Genomic DNA, 19,489 nt, shown 5'->3' on the forward strand with positions numbered 1-19,489 from the left:
CTGCACCCAAATCCGCTGTGAATTGTTCTAACTCATAAAATACTCAATTTAAACTTTTCACAGAAAGCACTTTCATCTGATTAGCAGTGTGACACTGGGCATGTTCGTTAACCTCTCTAAGCCTTGGTTTTCTCATCCAAAAATATGAAGAATTATAAATTTCTATCTCACAGGGCTATGTGAAGGCTTAAGGAGTCTGAAGTGCCACAGCACACTGCCCGGCATATAGTAGGTGCTCAATAAATATTAGTTGTTATCATCATCATCATCATCATCACCCTCCCCAGAGCCAAACCACCCCAGTTTGCTACTTTCAGAAAACAGTAAGAGGATCTTTTGTTTTAGGAAAAAATCAAAGCAAGGCATCCATGTCTCATGTTATTCTTCATAAGTGTTCCTATTTTTAAAGTCCAGTTTAATATGTTCTCATTACATGACTGAAAATCTTTTCATTGGTCCATAATACTGAATTAAAGCACAACACATTCAGGAACCAAGTATTTACATCATTAAATAAAAAGACAGATGTGGATCTTCTATATAACTCTGTCATCAGTATTATATATATTCATTCAGGGCTGATACGTTCAGACAAGATAACACAGAAAAGCAAATTCTGAACCAAGCCTTGGAAAATATAGGTAGGATTTTAGATAGGCAAAGAAGAGGCCAGTTGAATGATGACTCAGAAAACCACAAAAATATTCATGGGTAAAGGTAAGAATCAATGGATTTTTTTAAAATATAATTTTATATATTAAAAAACATGAATATCGTATCCAAGAAAAATTTGCAAAATCTTTTTAAAGAGACACCCAGTTCAAGATGGTTGATTGAACCCATTCATTTTGTCTCTCTTCCCTCGCAAAAAATACCACTGAAAAGAAAGAAAACAAAGAAATCCATAGCCAGTCTGAAGAGCCTTAAGGGGTACCAATCAGCAAAGCAGAAGAGGGGGAAAAAGAACTATGAAAAAGAGAAAACAGATAGAAATAAAATACTGGATAAAATAACAAGTGTGAAACCTCCCTGAAAAGGAGTTTAGCCAGAGAAGGGAAACCTAAAATTCTGTGTACAAATTTCCTTCAAATTATTGGCTAACTCAGACATTGCAACGTGTAAGACAAGACTCCAAGGACCACATTGGAAAGTCACAGCTACAGTCTAAAAGTGAAGCAGAAATTTCAGCAGCTAGCCAGTGCCAGGAGAAGGAGTTTGGACTTGAAGTTTTTCCAAGTTAGACTTTCTACTGAAACCTCAGAAGAGCCAAACTACAGTAATAAAAAGCACATCCCAGAACTAAAGGATGCACCCTAGGATCAGAGGCAAAACCAAGACAGACTTATACAAACACAGTCTAGAACCAAGGTTCTAAGGATGAAGGTGACCCAAGAGTAAATTAACTTCCTGCAAGAACAAAATTCAACAGTCTTTAGCAGACAATAATGATCTAGCATCTCTATAATGTATGACCCATAATGTCCAATATGCAATAAAAAATTACTACACATACAAAGGAAGCAGTAAAATATGACCCACAATCAACAGAAAAAAATATCAGAACCATAGATCACCCTGATGTTGGAATTAGCAGAAAAGGGCTTTCTATTATAAATACATTAAAAGATTATAGGGAAAGATGAAGAGAATGGATGCATAAGTAGAAAACACCACCACCACCAACAACAACAACAAAAACTAACGCTCTAAAAAAGAACCAAATTGAAATTCTGGAACTGAAAAATATGAACATCTGAAATAAAACATTTATTGCATGGGTTTGGCAGCAGAAGAGACATAGTAGAAAATAAAGAATAGGTGAATCTGAAGATAAGTCAGTAGAAATTATCTTAAACTGAGCCACAGGGAAGAAAGAGATAACAACAACAACAACAACAAAAATAGAACACAGCGTCCAAGACTTGTGGAATAATATAAAGCTGTCTAACATTTATGTAATTGAAAAACCAAAAGGAAAGGAGAGAGAGCATGGGGCAGAAGAAATATGTGAAAAAATAATGTCTTACAAATATTTAACTGATTAAAGACATCAAACCATTGCTCTGAGAAACTCCATGAACCCAAGCAGGAAATTACAATGAGACCAACCTAGACACATCATAGTCTAATTGCTAAAAACCAAAGGTGAAGAGAAACTCTGAAAAGCAGCCAACGAGAAAAACACATGACATTCAGGAAAGCAACAATGACCATGACAGGTGACTTCTCATCAGAAATAATGGAATCTACAAGAAAATTCCAAAGCCATCTCTAAATTGCTGAAAGAAAACTGTCAACCTAGAATTCTACATCCAACAAAAATATCTTTCAAAATAAAGACAATTCTAACAGAACAAAAGCCAAGAGAATTAATTTCTAGCAAATATGCCCTACAAGAAAAGCTAAAAGGAAGTTCTTCAGGCTGAAGGGATAGAATGCTAAAGAAAAACCAAATCTGAAAGAAGTAATAAAGAGCACTGGAAATGATAAGTATATGGGTATTTTTATATAATTTCTATAAAGGTATATTGATTAAGACAAAAATAAATGTTTTATGTGACTTATACATAGAAGTGAATTCTATGACAATGTATCAAAAGCATAAGGAAAGAAATGAAAGTCTTCTGTCATAAGATTTTTACACTGTATTTGAAATGGTGTAATATTGACTTGATGGTGATAGGTAAAAAATGTATATTGTAATCTCTAGAGAAACTGCTAACATTTTTGAAGAGGTGTAGCTAAAAATACAATAAAGGTGTTAAATGGAATATTAACAAATATTAACCTAAGAGAAAAGAGAAAAAAGGGGACAAAAAACAGATAGTGCAAATAAAAAACAAAGAATAAGGTGGTAAACTTAGAATAAGGTGGTAAGTTTCATATCATATGACCATATCAATAATTGCATTAAATGTAAGTGGCTTAACCACTCCAATTAAATGGCAAAGATTGGCCATATTGGATAAAATTAAAAGGTACAACTAAATGCTGCTTATAAGAGGCATACATTAAACATAAAAATACAGATAGGTTAGAAGTAAAAGGATAAGAAATATATTCTGTGCAGACATCAATCTCAAGAAACATAATGCAGCTATATATTATATTAGATAAAGTGTACTTCAAGATAAGGAATATTAACACAAAGATGAAAACTTCCTAATAATAAAAGGTTCATCAGAAGGAAATAAATTTAAGAACACTAACCTGAAGTATAGACATAGGAATTCTGACCTCCAAATCACTAAAGGAAAAAAAGGAGGGCAGCAAAGAAAACTTGAACTATTCAGCCAGAAGCAAGAAATTAGGGGGAAAAAACCAAAAGCACCACAAAAAGAAAACACAGAATAAGCTAGCAGCAATATGACAAAATATTAGTTATTTCCACAAAAAATGCAAATGCTCTAATTACCCTAGTTTGAGAGGTAGCATATCTTCACATTAAAAAGACCAAATTAGGGGCACCTGGTTGGCCACTCTTGATCTCAGGGTCATGAGTTTGAGCTCCATGTTGGGTGTAGAGATTACTTTAACAAAGACAAGACCAAATTAAGAAGAATGAATTTTTAAAAGTGAGAATATAGAGGATCTGAATAGTACAGTTAACTTGCTTTAATATATTTAGAGCTCTGTACCCACCAAACACAAACTATTCATTATGTTCAAGCCATATAAATTTACAAAAAACTGACCATGTATATGGCCACACAGGAAGTCAGAACAAATTATAAAACACAGAAATTACACAATCCACTCTCTCTGATCTCAATACAATTAAATTATTGTGTCATTATCCCCATATTGAAGACCAGGGAACTGAAGCACAGAGATAAAGTAACTTCCAAGTTCACACAGACAGTAAATAGAAGATTAGTGCTTTGAACCCAGGCATCCTGGCTCTGGAGCTTGCAGTCTTAACCTCTGTGCTATGTTGTTCCCAGAAATAAGGGGCCATATACCTTAGAATTGAACTTGTAAGAGAATTCACTTGCAATTCCATGGACAGAAAGAAATTTGCATCTGATAATAGTATCACTGAAAAACAATGTCCTTTTCACAACTGAAAAACCATATACAAGCAAAAATTTAAATCCTCTACCTCACTCCATAAATAAAAATAAATTTCCAATATATTAAAGAATTAAAATTTAAGAACAAAGTATAAAATACTAGACAATACAGAAGAATGTTCCTATTTTAGATGAAAAAGGACTTTCTAAATAGGACAGAAACTCTGAAACCATAAAGGGAAAAACTGATAGATTTAACTACATAAAAATTAAAATGCGCACAATAATAGAAATTGCAGGGGCGCCTGGGTAGCTCAGTGGGTTAAGTGTCCGACTCTTGATTTCAGCTTAGGAAATGATCTCAGGGTTGTGAGACTGAGCCCCACTCCATGCCCAGCATGGAGCCTGCTTGGGATTCTTTCTCTCCCTCTCCCTCTGTCCCTCCCCATGCAAGCACACACGCACTCTCTCTCTCAAAAAAATTTAAGTAATAGAAATTGCAAAGAAATTTAAAAATCAACATAGGGGCACCTGGGTGTCTCAATCGGTTAAGCATCTGACTCTTGATCTTGGCTCAGGTCTCAGTCTCGGGGTCGTGAGTTCAAGTCCTGAATTGGGCTCCTTGCTAGACGTGGAGAGTACTTAATAAGATAGATAGATAGATAGATAGATAGATAGATAGATAGATAGATAGATAAATAATAGATAATAGATAGATAAAATAAAAGCCAACCACAGACACAGAGAAATATTTGCAATACATGAAAGAAGAGATTCATATCTTTAAGGCATAAAGTACTCCTACACATCAGTAAGATAAATTTAAAGATCTTATAAAAGCATGGATTAAGGGAAATGATATTTCACCAAAGAAATACAAATTGACCAACAGACACATGAAAAGATGCTCAACATCACTCATCGTCAGGGAAATGCAACTCAAAACCACAATGAGATAGCACCTCACACCTGTCAGAATGGCTAAAATCAACAACAAGAAAAAAGTGTTGCCGAGGATGTGGAGAAAAGGGAACTCTTGTGCACTACTGGTGGGAATGCAAACTGGTGCGGCCATTGTGGGAAACAGTATGGAGGTTCCTCAAAAAGTTAAAAACAGATCCAGTAACTGCACAAAATATAAAAACACTAATTTAAAAGGATACATGCACCCCTATGTTTATAGCAACATTATATACAATAGCCAAATTATAGAAGCATACTCGGTGTTCATCAATAGATGAATGGATAAAGCAGATGTGGTATATATATGATGGAATATTATTTCAATAATAAAAAGAATGAAATCTTGCCATTTGCAACGATGTGGGTAGAACTAGAGGGTATTATGCTAATCGAAATAAGTCAGAGAAAGACAAATACCATATTATTTCACTCATATGTGCAATTTAAGAAACAAAACAAATGAGCAAAGGAAAAAGAGAGAGAGAGAGAGAAACCAAGAAACAGATTTTTAATTATAGAGAACAAACTGATGGTCACCAAAGGGAAGATGAGTGGGGGATGGGTGAAATAGGTGATGGGGATTAAGGAGTGCACTTGTGATGAGCACCAGGTGATGAACGGAATTGTTGAATCACTATGTTGTACACCTGAAACTAATATAACCCTGTATGCTAACTATACTGGAATTAATATTAAAACTTAATAAAAAAAGAAATAAAAATTGCCAATACAAGAGTGAAAAGATGCAAATGTTATACTCTGTCCTGTGGTATAAATATAAAACATTACCAACATCCAGCCAGAAGCAAGAAATTAGGGGGAAAAAAACAAAAGCAAGGACGTTAAAAAACAGAATGTAGGCATGTATATATTCCTTTGGATGGACAATTTGGCAGTGTCCATCAGAATTTAAGATACACATGGCCTTTGACCACGAAATTTCATTTGCAAAAGTCTATCACAGCAATATTTTAACAGGTGCGCTACAGAGTGTAAGCACAATTGCAACACTGTTTGCTGCAGGAAAAAATGAAAACACCTGCAAATCCCATGAATAGGTTAATATGATGAAACACTGCACAGCCAGTAACAAGACTCAAGTAGATCTAAACTAAGTAAAAAAAATTTCAACTATAGATAAAATGTGTTCTCAGTTTTTATTAAATTTTTATTTTATTTTATATTTACTTATATTTTTATTATATATATTATATAAAATATGTAATATGTTACATAAAATATGTAACATATTACATATATATATGAACTACAGCTAAGCACAACATGGATGAATCTCAGAAACGTGCCAAGCAAAATACTCACACAAAAGAGTACATACTGTTTAAAAGTCTGACTTTAAAAAGTGAAAGGAGGGGCACCTGGCTGGCTCAGTCAGTACAACACGCAACTCTTGATCTCAGCATCATGAGTTTGAGCCCCATGTTGGGCAGGGAGCCTACTTAAAAAAAAAAAAATTGTAAAAAAAAATAAAATAAATTAAAAAAAAAAAAATGAAGGGAAGGAACTGGCACAGAGGTGAAGCAGTTCCTTACACTTTTTGTAGTGTTTTAATTTTCACAACTATTTTATAATTTAAAGATAATGTTTAGGTAAGGAGAAACATTCATTCCCACGACACACATGCACTTTTGTGTAATCCTTTCTAATATTTGCACAAATCAAACATATTTCCCATAGATTTGATTCTGAGATCGATTCTTGTATAGTACTTTTCCCCCTCAACTGTTACACCATAAAATGTTACTATGTTTCTTCCTGATTCTCAAAATGATTATTTTAAATAGACATATAGTATCCTCTTGTGTTCATAATTTATCAAACTATTCTTCAAGTGTTGACCATTTGAGTTTTAATTTATTTTATTTTTATTTGACAGATATATTTGCTTTGTATGGAATACAGCAATGAATATCTTCATACATGAGGATTTTTACATTTCTACATCAGTGCCTCAACATATTTTTCTAAGAGTTGTAAGTCAAAGGGCAGGAATAATTTCATGGCTGTCTATGCACTGTAATACCACTCTTCAGAGGGGTTATGTCCATTTACAATTCCACCTGCAACCTCAGATCACATCTGCTTCACGGCAATCTTGCACATCTGGATGTTAATCTTTACTTTCTGGTTTTCCTTTCAATATTTTAGTCGCTATTAAGTATAGAAAGGTGGAGGGGCGCCTGGGTGGCTCAGCTGATTAAGTGTCCAACTCTTGGTTTCAGCTCAGGTTGTGATCTCATGTGGGATCGAGCCCCATGTCCAGCTCCATGCTCAGCATGGAGTCGGCTTGAGATTCTGTCTCTCCCTCTCCCTCTGCCCCTCCCCCACCATTCTCATGCTCGTGCTCTTTCTCTCAAATAAATAAATCTTTTAAAAAATATATAGAAAAGAGGTGCCTGGGTGGCTCAGTCAGTTAAGCATCTGCCTTCGGCTCAGTTCATGATCCCAGGGTCCTGGGATCCAGTCCCACATTGGGCTCCCTGCTGAGCGGGGAGCCTGCTTCTCCCTCTCCCTTTGCCCCCTACTCCTGCTTGCTCTCGCTCTCTAGTGCTCTCTCAAATAATAAATAAAATCTTTAAAATATATATATATACATATATATATATATACGTGTACATATATATATTGGGTGATTTTCGACACATTCCCACTTCAGATATTTCTAAAGCAATCACAAAAGGATCACCCCGTGCCCTATCTAAGGATATTTCATTAGCTTCTTTCTCCCCCCACAACAGGAAACTTCTATATTGATTTTTCTGATTATGTATGAAAGTAATAAATGTTTACTGTAAAATAATGTGGACAATAAACAGTATGAAGAAAAAAGCAAATGTTATACAATCCCATCAGCCCAAAATAACCACCATTAAGATTTTGTTGTATATCTTTATAGCTCTTTTTCTCACAGATATAAACACAAATTGATTTTATTACACTACCACATTAAAGTAGCATTATGCACACTTATGTAACCTACTTTTTATCACTTAACAACAGTTTATGGCTATCTTCCCATGTCAACAAATAGTTGTCTACATCACTAATTTCAATGGCTGCGCATTTTGTCCTGGCACAATAAAAAGCACGTGCTTATATGCAATGTTCTTTTGTTGTTTTCAGATGCATATTTTGCATTTCTATGGAAAGCACAGTTTTAAAGGTCTATTAGTTATTTGTATACATGTTAGTTCCCTGTGAGTTCTGCTGCCCATTTTTCTTTTAAAGAGCTCCTCTCTTTTCTTATTGATTGGTAAGAGCGTTCTGTATAGGAGGAGCATTGATTCTTAACTCTGTAAATTAGGACAATAATATCGCCTTCTGGGAGGTTGCAAAGATTAAATCATCTAAGGTGTGACAAGTGCCTAGAACAAAGTGTTAAAGCTTGTCTCCTCTCCTCCCTCTACAACCAAAGTAGAGATATAGGTCAATTAAAAGATACATATATATGTGGGTGTGTGGGTGTGTATATATATATATATATAGACCATTTCTTTTTCTCAATGATTTCTTGGAAGATTATTCAGAATACTCCCCCAAAACTTCCCTAAATCCTAGTTCAAGTCTCAGCTCTCCCATGGTGCTGACAGCTGCATTCTTATTATTATTCCATTGCGATATTTTTTTCATTGACCGCCAACTCCACCTCCCCACAGGAAGGAAGATGGAGCAAGGGACGGAGACTGGTTTTAATACTTCCTAGGTGCCAGTTTCGTAGCAGGCATCTGTCACACATTACATTACTTCAACTTTACAGCCTCCTGGCAGGTGATACTCTTGTACCCACTTTACAGATGAGAAAGCTAGGGCACATCTTTACAGTCAGCAGTCAGGAAATGATTCCAAAGCCCTCATGTTGACTAGGGTGCCATGCGGCCTGCCCGCCTGCTGAGTGGGGACCCAGCTCTTGGCTTCCTCATGTCATTCACCAGGCCCACCATGGACTCTCACAAAACAGCTGCTCAACAGATGGAGATTAAAGCAGAATACAGACTTAATCTCTATTTCAGAAGTAGAGCTAGACAAAGAAAGGCCAAATCCTTCTTTAAAAACCTCAAATGAATAACCTAGCATTTCCACACCTAGGTATCCACCCAACAGAAATTACAAATTATGTTCACCCTAAAAACAATAGCAGCATTACGCTTACTAGCCCAAACCAACCAATAACCCAAATGTCCATAAACAGTAAAATAAGTAAAGAAAGAGGTACAGTCATGCCATGAAATGCTCTACAGTGATAAGAATTAACAAACTACAGCTAAGTGCAACATGGATAAATCTCCAAAACATGCTGAGCACAACAGTCACACACGAGAGGTCACACTGTATGATTCTATTTACACGGAGTTCAAAAATGATGTTCGAAGTCAGGGTGATGGAGCCCCGGGGTGGGGGGGCAGTGGGATGGGGCTTGATGGGTAGAGTGCATTCTGAAGCCGTACAATTATAAATCATGCATTTTTTTCCTTGTGTAAATTATTTTTAGGTTGAGCTAAATGCAATTCTTTTTGTAGGTCAAAACAGTCAAATAGGGGCGCCTGGGTGGCTCAGTCGTTAAGCGTCTGCCTTCGGCTCAGGTCATGATCCCAGGGTCCTGGGATCGAGCCCCGCATCGGGCTCCCTGCTCAGTGGGAAGCCTGCTTCTCCCTCTCCCACTCCCCCTGCTTGTGTTCCTGCTGTCGCTATCTCTCTCTGTCAAATAAATAAATAAAATCTTTTAAAAAAACAAAAAACAAAAAAACAGTCAAATATCAGCAATTGCATATGGTTCGAACTAACACTTTAATAAAAATGTGTTTAAAACCTTCTGGCAAAGGAGAAAAGAACTATCTAGCATTGATTGGCAGATGCTACCCTTCTGAAAACCAACCGAGATGCTCCTGCAGCTTCTGACCCTGTTTCTCGTTCCTTCATCTTCGGGGGAGACAGAAAAACAACTCATCCCTCACCTCTGCAGGACAGTTTTTCACGGTCACATAACTGAAAGACGGTGATGCGGCCAACCCTGGGCTCAGAGCCCCAGATTCTCTCTGCCTCCTGCTTGCCGATCCCGGACATCTCCAAGGTCCTCGATACCTCTGTGCCTTTAGTGGACTGATGAGAACACACTGGCAGGTGTGGTTCTGTGTGAATCCACCGCTTCGCTGTGAACCAGGGCTTCTAATTCATCCACGGAACACCAAGATTATATTTTTTAAGGAAATAACTACAACTAAGATGATTTTCATATTTAAAAACACTATCATAGGAAAATAGAGATAGGGAGCTTTTATGAGCCTTGTGTGGGTCATAAAAAGGCGTAATCCTTGTAACTAATTGAGATAACTTTACCTACAAGTTATGAAACTAATGATCTCCTTTTTGCCGTGTTATAAGCATTTATCTCCTTGTGGCAAAACATCATCAATTCTCAGAATTCTGGGTTCAGCAGACTCACTTTACAGTGGTGAATAATATTTCCAAACAGAAGGCTGCTTCATTTATCAGATGACAAGGCAAAAGCCTCCCCGGGGAGGGGAGAGGCGCTCGGCACACTCAGCCCAGCAGCAGCTGGGGGTGGACAGTCTGATGGAAAACTCCCCGCGCCGGACTTCTCACGGAGCCCTGGGTGACGAACACAGACTCGGAGGTAAATGATAGGAATGCAGCATTTTCCTTCCACATGGTCCAAGGCAATTCTGCTAATACCCCTTCTGAGTCAATGTCCTACAGTCACTGTTGTAAACGGCCAGCTGATTTAAGTGACCGATGAGAAAGTACAATGCTGAGACCACCCCTTCATTAGACAGTGAGCCAGCCACACTGCTCTACGGGGGTACGACCCACTGAATGAGTTCATGGCAAGTTACATACGTCACTGACGGGGGCTAAAGGGAATCCTTTGAAATATATCTAAACAAGTTTATTATTTTAAAGAAATCCTGTAGTAAATCATTTGGAATCAGAGTATCTGAACTTCCTATTGCATTTCTCTTTGGTGTACATTATGGATTCCTCTTATTAAAAGGACAGTGGTCATAACATTACCATTTGCTGAGCCCCCGTGAGGAGCTGAATACACTCTCATTTCACACTCTCATTCATGGGCACTGCTAATATTGCTGTCGAACAGATGGGGAAACAAGGATCTAAGCTGGGTAAATACTTTCCTGAAAGGCTCACACAAACCAGGATTCAAGCCTCGGAAACTGATGCCAAAGCCCACACTCATGACCACGGAGCTACAAGGCCACTGAGACACTGCCTATAAGTAAGAGAGATTCAGAGGAGTGGGGAGAAGGCATCTAATTTTTGTTCTGTGTGCTGTAGGCACTTAAAGCATCTTATCTACTAACGTCCAGTGAAGTTCAGTATTGTTCGCATTTCCCACATAAGAAATTTGAGATTCAGAGATTTTAGGCAACTTGCTAATTAGTGGGCACAGCCAAAATCCAAACATAGACCTGTCCGTGGGCTTTCGTTGTCCCACTTTGCCTCAGATGACTCTTTGTTTCTAGAGAGCAAACAAAACTATTCCGGGTGTATTAGCCAGATGGAACAGACTTGTTTTCCCGTAGCTAATCAGTCCGCCACATCGTCGTTAACACAAAAAGTTTCCCTCTGTCCCACAAAGCCCACTGCCAATGGCATGACTCTCCAGGACAGCTGTCCCACTACCCACACACTGCGGCTCTGTCATCGCAACTCGCAGCCCCACGCTCGCCACCGACAGAGAAAGACAATGACGTCAGTGTGCCCCATGGCCCCACCTAATGGCAGGGGTTTGGGAAGGGTAGTCTCCTGTGCGGCCAGAAAGGAGAAAAGAACGAGAGGAGACCCTCCTACCGCAAGAGGGTGTAGACTGCATGCTAGGAGTTCCCAAATGTGGTGGGCAGGAGCCCCAGTTAAAAATGCCGATTCCCAGGGCGCCATCCCAAATGTTGATTCAGTTAAGTGTGAACTGAGCCCCCGGCAATTCCGACGCAGGTGGTCAGCACACCACCCTCGAGGAAGCCTTGTCCTGCAGTGAGGCCGATCGCTCCGAGGGCTCTATGACCACCAGAAATTGAGTGCAATCTGGTGAGCACTAGGGAGGCACCGACCCCGTTCATGCCAAGGAAGGCTGGCTGAGAATACAAAGCAAGCATCGAAGATAACGATACAGTCCCAGCCCCCCCCCGGCCAACAGTTAGCAGTCTGGACCCAGACGTGGAGACGGCTGACCACAACCCAAGGCAGAAGAGAACACAGGCCCCCGGAGAGCGGAGTGGGGCACGGTGGGGGTGGCAGAGCTGGGCACTGTCACTGACAAAAGCAAACGGGGCGTCTGGACCGAAGGGAGCTATCGCTTTCCACCCCTGGGCAAGTGTCTGAGCATGATGCTTTTTTGTTTCAAACCTCCCTGGGCTTCCCAGTGACTGCTTCTAAGGGCATGTCCACACTTCCTGGCATGGCCCTGAGACCATCCACACTCTTGTCCCAGACTCCTCTCCTGCCCCTCTTACCAGCCACCTCCAAACCCACGCTCTGCACTGAGGCCACACCTGGTGACCTGATCCCCACCCGAAACATGCCTCGAGACCTCCCAGCCTTGGCTCCAGGACACTGTCCACAGGAATGTTCTCGGGCCTGGCCGTGCACGCCTGCCCCTCGATGCTCAAGACTCAGGTGAGCTGCCAGTTCTGGGCAGCCTTCCCTGGCCCCCGTCTCCTCCTTCTCCCCCGTCCCGGGACTCATTACTCCCTCCCTCTCAATGAGCACTTAGCGCCAACTACCACAACTGTCCCTGGCCTACAGCTCTAGACAGGACTCTGAGGGGTAATAATGAAAGATATGTTCCTTTCTGTCAATACTCCAAAAACCTACCTGACAGCCAGTGCCCTCAAGCAAATCCCTGGACTGGCCAAAGTGCCAAGTTTCCCTGGGTCTGTTTGGAATCGTACCAACCAAAGTGTACCCATGAAGGCAAAGGAAAACAGCCAGCACAAGTGCCCGCCCCCAGAAGAGGCCAAAGAAGCATCCATCTGTCAACTGGATGAATGATAAAAATGTCTGAAGGCAAAACTTTCAAAGCCAGTGATTACACTGGGGAAAATAACAGCAGTCTGCTGTGTGCTCGCTCCGCCAACCTGTGAGCTCTCGGGAGCCCCCCCACCCCCCGCCAGCCTTCCTTCTTCAAACATCCCCAGCAGCCGGCGCAGGCCCCCAGCACAGGAAGTGCTCCAAGAAGGATGCAGGACTGATCTGAGTTGAGGCAAACACCATTCATTACCTGAGCAACCCGGTGTCCCGAGCAGCCCCACAGCTCCCAGAGGGATATCCCAGACACGGGACCCCCGGAACCCCAGAGGGGACAGAGAAGGAGGGAGGGAGGGACTGAGGACCCCAGGGAACCCAGGTTCATGGGTGAAAGAGGGAGATCACCTTCCCCTTCCGTCAGCATTTCTGATGGTCGTCATTATCTCCAGAGCCCTTTCTGCAGGGCTAGAAATAAAGGGTTTTCCAGACAAATTGATGTCCTGGAGGCAAGGGCCAATAGGTGCACGAGCGTATCAGCCACCGGTTCTTTAATACTACCATTTAGGTTCTGACCTGCAATTTTCTCTCCACATCTCACCCTCTGGGCTCCAGAGACCTAAGGAAGACCCTTCAAAATCTGTAACACGTCCTAAATTCCATTCTCTTAGAGAATGGGAACCTCAACCACCACCCCTCCCCCTTTGAAATGTCACCCTAAGAGCCCGATGTGAGAACCAGAGTGACAGCCCTTCCCACACATCATTCCAGGCCGTTCACTTGCTTCTCTGGAGACAACGGGTCACGGAAGGGGATGGCTTCTAGGATGCGGTCACTTTTGCTCTAGTTTCCGGAAGCCTGGTGCTAGACACATTCTATCTCAGCGGCTGGCAGCCTGGGGACAGGGGGTCAACCTCCTGTTCGGATCCAGACTACACCTCCTGCTAGCTCAGTATCTCCAGGCAAGCTACTTACCCTTTCTAAACCTTGGTTTCTTTGTAAAGTGGGGAGAACATCTCAAGTGAGACGAGACAAGAGAAATCCCATGGAATGCCTTTTGCACAGTAAACCCGAGTGCCCCACGCCGGCTGTTATTTTTTCTGAAGCAGTATAGCGAGGTGACTGAGAGTCTACATGACGCAGAAGGAGCATCTAGATTTAGATCTCAGAGCTGCCCTTCTCAGCTCTATGACTTGGGCGGTTCCTTAATCTGTCTGCGCTTCAGCCTCTTCATGCATGAGCCCCACTGCTAATGTACCCTTGCCATCAGGTGTGTACAAGGCTTAAATGGTATGCGATCGTCTTCATGACTGCCTGGCACATAATAAACCTTCAATAAACGGCACTTACGTACCAGCAACGGTAGTATAAGGGGAGGTGATCTACTACTAGTTGTATAAAACAGCTCATAAATGTTTTGGGGGATATGTGAAGGGAAATCTAAAAACAATATAAATATTTGCATACCCCTGGGCCCTTTTTTTAATCTGATGATTCCCAGCAGCAATCAAACCAGGCAGCCTACAAGCCTACCTCACTTTATTTCAGCATTACTCACACGCACGTTCACCAAATACACTACCTGCCTTCGGGGCTGTTGACTGACCACCTTGTATCCACACTGTGCTTGCTCATCAAGGTCCAGTGCTGGCTTCGCCTGTCCACAAACGCTCACGGGATCTGTGCCAGAGTCTTGGGTGGCAGCAGGACAGAGGCAACTCACTGGCGCTCCTTCTCTCTGCTCTGCCCACGGTCCACAAGTAAGAGCAAAGGGGCCTCCAGGCCAGCTTCCGAGCACTAAATGCAGCCTCAAGGCTACACGTTATATTTTGATTTTTCCTAAACACTGGGGTCCTCTAACCAATTTATTTCCTGTTAGGTTAAGCTTTCCGTGCCAGCCCTGATTTGCATTACCTGTTACTAATTTTCTTCCAGGTGGTCTGAATTTCTTAAGCAGGGCTGCCCAAAAGGCCCTGCACACCTCTTGGATGATCTTACGGGGGTTTCCTGGAGAGCATTCTCTTGGGATCCTGATCACCAAACCTCAGCACTAAACCTGGTCTAGAGACAGAGAACTGGTCCCCTAAGGAGAAAGGAAAAGCATATAACCATGTAACATATACCTACGACCTAAGGGTCCAAAGGTGCATTTCATTAGTGCTAACTTCAAACTCCCAGGAGCAGGTGGGCATCAGGCGGTGGGATCCTGCTCTCACACAGAGCAAATATAATCCAAGACCAAGTGCGTGCATAGGTGATATTCCCCCAGAGGCACAAGTTGGCAAAGAAGCAAGGTATCTTCCCCGAAAAAAGATTATTCTCTTATCCTGAGAAATAAGGTATATACACCAAGGAGCAGCGGAAGATGGATTTCACAGCAGCCACGAAAGTAGATCAGCTTGCCCAGAGGGAATTTCTCAACCTACTCAGGTGAGGCCCTGCTACTGAGACCACCACCTTCAGGAGCAGAGGGCGTACGAACCACCGAATCCTGCCATCAGACAAGCACCGGCAAAAGGAAGAATAAAACCCCCGGCATCTCACCAGAAGCTTATCTAAGAAAACAAAGGGTCATCTGTATCTGTGAGCGCCCAGCCAGTCCTTCCGGAAGTGGTTATCTGCTTGATGATAACCTCATCTGAACATCCAAGATTCACACCCAGGGGGTCTCCCAGCGATACCAAAGCTGGTCTTTGCGGGTCAAAGAGCCACACGTTGGACACACTGTTAATATGTCCAATTGAGGGGCGCCTCGGTGGCTCAGTCGTTAAGCGTCTGCCTTCAGCTCAGGTCATGGTCTCAGGGTCCTGGGATCGAGCCCCGCATCGGGCTCCCTGCTCCGCGGGAAACCTGCTTCTCCCTCTCCCACTCCCCCTGCTTGTGTTCCCTCTCTCGCTGTGTCTCTCTCTGTCAAATAAATAAAATCTTAAAAAAAAAAAAAATGTCCAATTGATATGAAATCAGGGAATCAACCAAAAACACCATCAGTGCCCAAATGTTTTCCTTTGGGTGAGAGCAGATCCCCCTAATTAATAAAAGAGGAAGTTTGGAAAAAAGAGTATAAACCGCCTGTCTGATTTTTACATAACATTCTTTGAGGAAGCAAAAAGCACGTAAAACAGTAATTATCGCATTTTCAAATCCACTGCACAGACCATCATATATTTGTAAACGGCTCATAAATGTTTTGGGATATGTGAAGGGACATCTGAAAACAATATAAATATTTGCTTACCCTTGGGCCCTTTTTTTTAATCTGATAATTCCCAGCAGCAATCAAACCAGGCAGCCTACAAGCCTACCTCACTTTATTTCAGCATTACTCACACACACATTCACCAAACAAATGTTAAAATCCTACCGTGCACTGAACACTATTTTATCATTTCTATCACATAATAATTTAATGGGATTTAGCCTATCTGCCAACTGGAAACTGTCCCCATCTGATCACACGGCTATACTAGTTTTAACGTGTATTCCAAAGGTAGAAAAACCGAGTAAGAGAAGGGAAAATTGTTTCTTTTGTTTTCCCAAATGCATCAAAACCCAACTGAAGTTCTCATTCCTCCTTCCCACTGAATAACAGCAGTGTTTGGTCAGAAGCTGGGAGAGGGGGCTTGCCCGCATCTGGGGGAACTCACCGCCCTTTATGATGGTGTGAATAAATACTCTGGATGAATTTAATGCCTAGGAAAGAAAAACATGCAAGAAAGGGTCTTTCTTTCCATGTGTCTACCCTGGGCTGCTGGAACAGAAGTCAACTCACAGCCTCCCACCTGCCATCAATGACTCCAGATTGGGGTAGGAATCCAGCGAGGGCCTCCTGTTTGGAATGGCTGCATGGGCTTTTCCAGCAAGTCCAGAAAGTTCATGCAACTTTAATATTTAAAACGTGTCAGAAAACAGCCATGGGCAAAGGGGAAAGGAGAACCTGACCAGCTCATGTAGGGTCAAGTGCAGGTGTGGCGCCTTCGTGACAAGCGATCAAAGGGACGGTGGAGTGGGTCTGAGCCGCGGTGTGTTCAGGGTTTGCATCTGAAAGGCAGAGGCACGACGGTTCCCTGCCGCTTGGGCCCGGAGGCCGGTAGGTAGCGGGTCCCCCGGGCGCCCTGGGGTTCAGACATCCCTGAGCCTGCGCTGGAGCCCCCTCCTCTTTCCAAGATCGTTATTTCCAGGTACCAGCCCCTCGGGGCCACCAGGGGCATTTCGCTGCTGTCCCCAAGAGGCCCCGCCCGCACTGAGCTCCGGGCGTATGTAGCCCGTACCTCGAGCTGCGGCCCCGGACTTCCCGAGCCTCCGCAGCAACAGTTTTCCAGCCGGAGAACTACCGCCAACGTCTCCTTGGAAAACGCTCCCCTGAACACTGGGGCACCAAAGCCAGGGACACGGAAGGAGATGGAGCCTGGCCCCGGGCACGACGAGGGGCGATGGGAGAAGGGCCAGGAGGAAGGACTACAAACGTCGGGCTCAGAAGATCGCACCCAACGAGAAACTTCGCGAGGGCGCGAGCGAGGTTGCGCGCCCGCTTCCAGGGGAGCAGCCCCGATTCCCCGGGCAGCTGGTGCGCAGCCGGCGACCAGCGCAGGCGAGGGAACCCGAGTGGCGGCCGGTCCCGCTCCCTGGCGCGATGGGGGTGGCGGGGGCGAGCCTCAGTTCGGCTTACGGGGGTCCCTCCGCGACCAGGGTCCCAGAAAGGGGACCAGGAGGGTCTCGTAGGACACATCCCGGGCACTGGGCGGGGAGGACACCTCGAATCCAGGCCCCGAAAGGACGCGGTGGCGCAAACAAAGTTGGGGCGCAGAGACGCTCGGTCCGTGGGTCCCCGCGTCCGCGCGCCTCCGGCCGCGGCGCGCCACTACTTACACGAAGACTCCGAAGAGCAGGGCTCGGACCCCGATCTCGATGGCCAGCTCCCGCATGGTGCGGCCGGAGCAGCTCCTGGGGCGGCGGCGGCGGACGGTGCTCTCGGCGGCTCTCGCAGCTCGACCGGCGCCGGCTCGCCAGACCCGGGGCGGCGAGGGAGGCGCGCTGCAGGCCGCGGGCGGGGGCGGGAGGCGGGAGGCGGGCGCGGGGCGGGGGCGGGGGCGGGCGGGCGCTGGGGAGGGCTCAGCCCAAACCACCCGCCGCGGACCCGGGGGCTCGCGGACGCCGCGCCCGCCGCTCCCCGCCCCGCCTCCCCACGCCGAGCTGGGGGCGCCCCGGGGACTCCCCGCGCCCTGGCGCCGAGCGCCGCCTCCGCGCCCTGGTCCGCGCCCTGCGCCCGCGACCCCGGGAGGGGAGGGGAAGCCCGGGGAAGCCCCGCCGCCGCCTCCCCTGCGCGTTCCCCGGCTCCCCCGCCAGTGGGCGGCCCCTGCGCTCGGCTCCCGGGGCAGCGCGCTCGCTGGGTCCCCGCCTGCGGCTGCTCTGCGGCTCCAGGCTCCGCTGCCTGCTCCCGCTCTCCGGCCTCCGGCTCCCGGCTCACGCCCGCACGTGGGCAGGTGGCCGAGGCGCGCTGGGGGACTCTCGGGCCCAGGAAGCCCCCGGCACCCTCTGCTCCTGCTGAACAGAGCTCCCTCCCTCCCGCTTTTTGTCTCCCTACCCCTTTCCGACCTGAAATTCCTTTTTTTTTTTTTTTCTAGGAAGTTCCCCTGAGAACACTCTCAGGCGTCGTTTTGCCCTCAGGAACTGCCAGCCAGGCTCCAGCGCCCTGGCGCACAGACTAAGGGCAAAGGTGAGCCTGGCTCCTCGCCAAGCCACCAGCACCAGGCAGCCCCCGGGATGGGGTTCCTCCGACCCCCACTCTCAGCATCTTCGGGCTGCTGCGCTGTGAAAATCAAAAAAGAGACTGGCACAATCCCTGCCCGCAGCAGGCCATCCGGGTCGCTCATCGCTGACACAGCATTCAGTCCTGAGCACCTGAGCGGGGGCTGCACGTTAGACCAGGAGCGTCATCCTTGGGGTTCAGAGTGAAAGGCCAGACCATCATCCCTGGCTGGTGGCCTGAGGGTCATGACCTCAAGGCAGAGCCCAGAGGGAATTTGGCTTTGTTTTCTCATCACCTGTCACGATTAGGTATATTTCCTTTAGCTTTACTAGTTTAAACCCGATGGACATTCAAGATGCAAAGTTCACATTAACCATTTATTTGTCCCAGATCTCATGAGTTTTAGGAGAGACCCAGCCAGGACTTTGCAAGCCGGAGAAATGGATTAGAAGGTAGTCCCTGGGAATGAGGAGCCATATCTCAGTCTTGGACAAAAGGGGGAGTAGGTAGGAAGAAGACCTTCGGAGGAGGGTTCTCCCATTAGCAAACGACAGACAGACCCTACTTCCAAGGAGACACATGACAGACCCAAGCAAGATACCTAAGCCCAGACATCTCAGGGTCTAGGGACAGAGAAGCAGGCAGAGGAAGAACAATCCTAGTTCTGTGTGGAAGGAACTTCATATAAAGACCCCAGGCAGGAACTGCGTCTGATTTGCCCATAGCTGTACACCCAATGCTTGGCACA

At 44.7% G+C, this 19,489-nt stretch overlaps 1 protein-coding gene across 2 annotated transcripts in view; it reads right to left on the reverse strand.

Annotated features, from left to right (window-relative positions):
* PLPP4 (phospholipid phosphatase 4) overlaps positions 1–18,022 on the reverse strand; it is a 117,869-nt gene extending 99,847 nt beyond the window's left edge. For both annotated transcript variants that reach the window (XM_036080916.2, XM_036080917.2), the window contains exon 1: positions 17,862–18,022. In XM_036080916.2, coding sequence (XP_035936809.1) covers positions 17,862–17,917 — 56 coding nt within the window. In that variant the 5' untranslated portion in view covers positions 17,918–18,022. The remainder of the gene's footprint in view (positions 1–17,861) is intronic.
* Positions 18,023–19,489: the final 1,467 nt, after the last annotated feature.

This window comes from Halichoerus grypus, chromosome 7, assembly GCF_964656455.1.
Source record: "Halichoerus grypus chromosome 7, mHalGry1.hap1.1, whole genome shotgun sequence".
NCBI lineage: Eukaryota > Metazoa > Chordata > Mammalia > Carnivora > Phocidae > Halichoerus > Halichoerus grypus.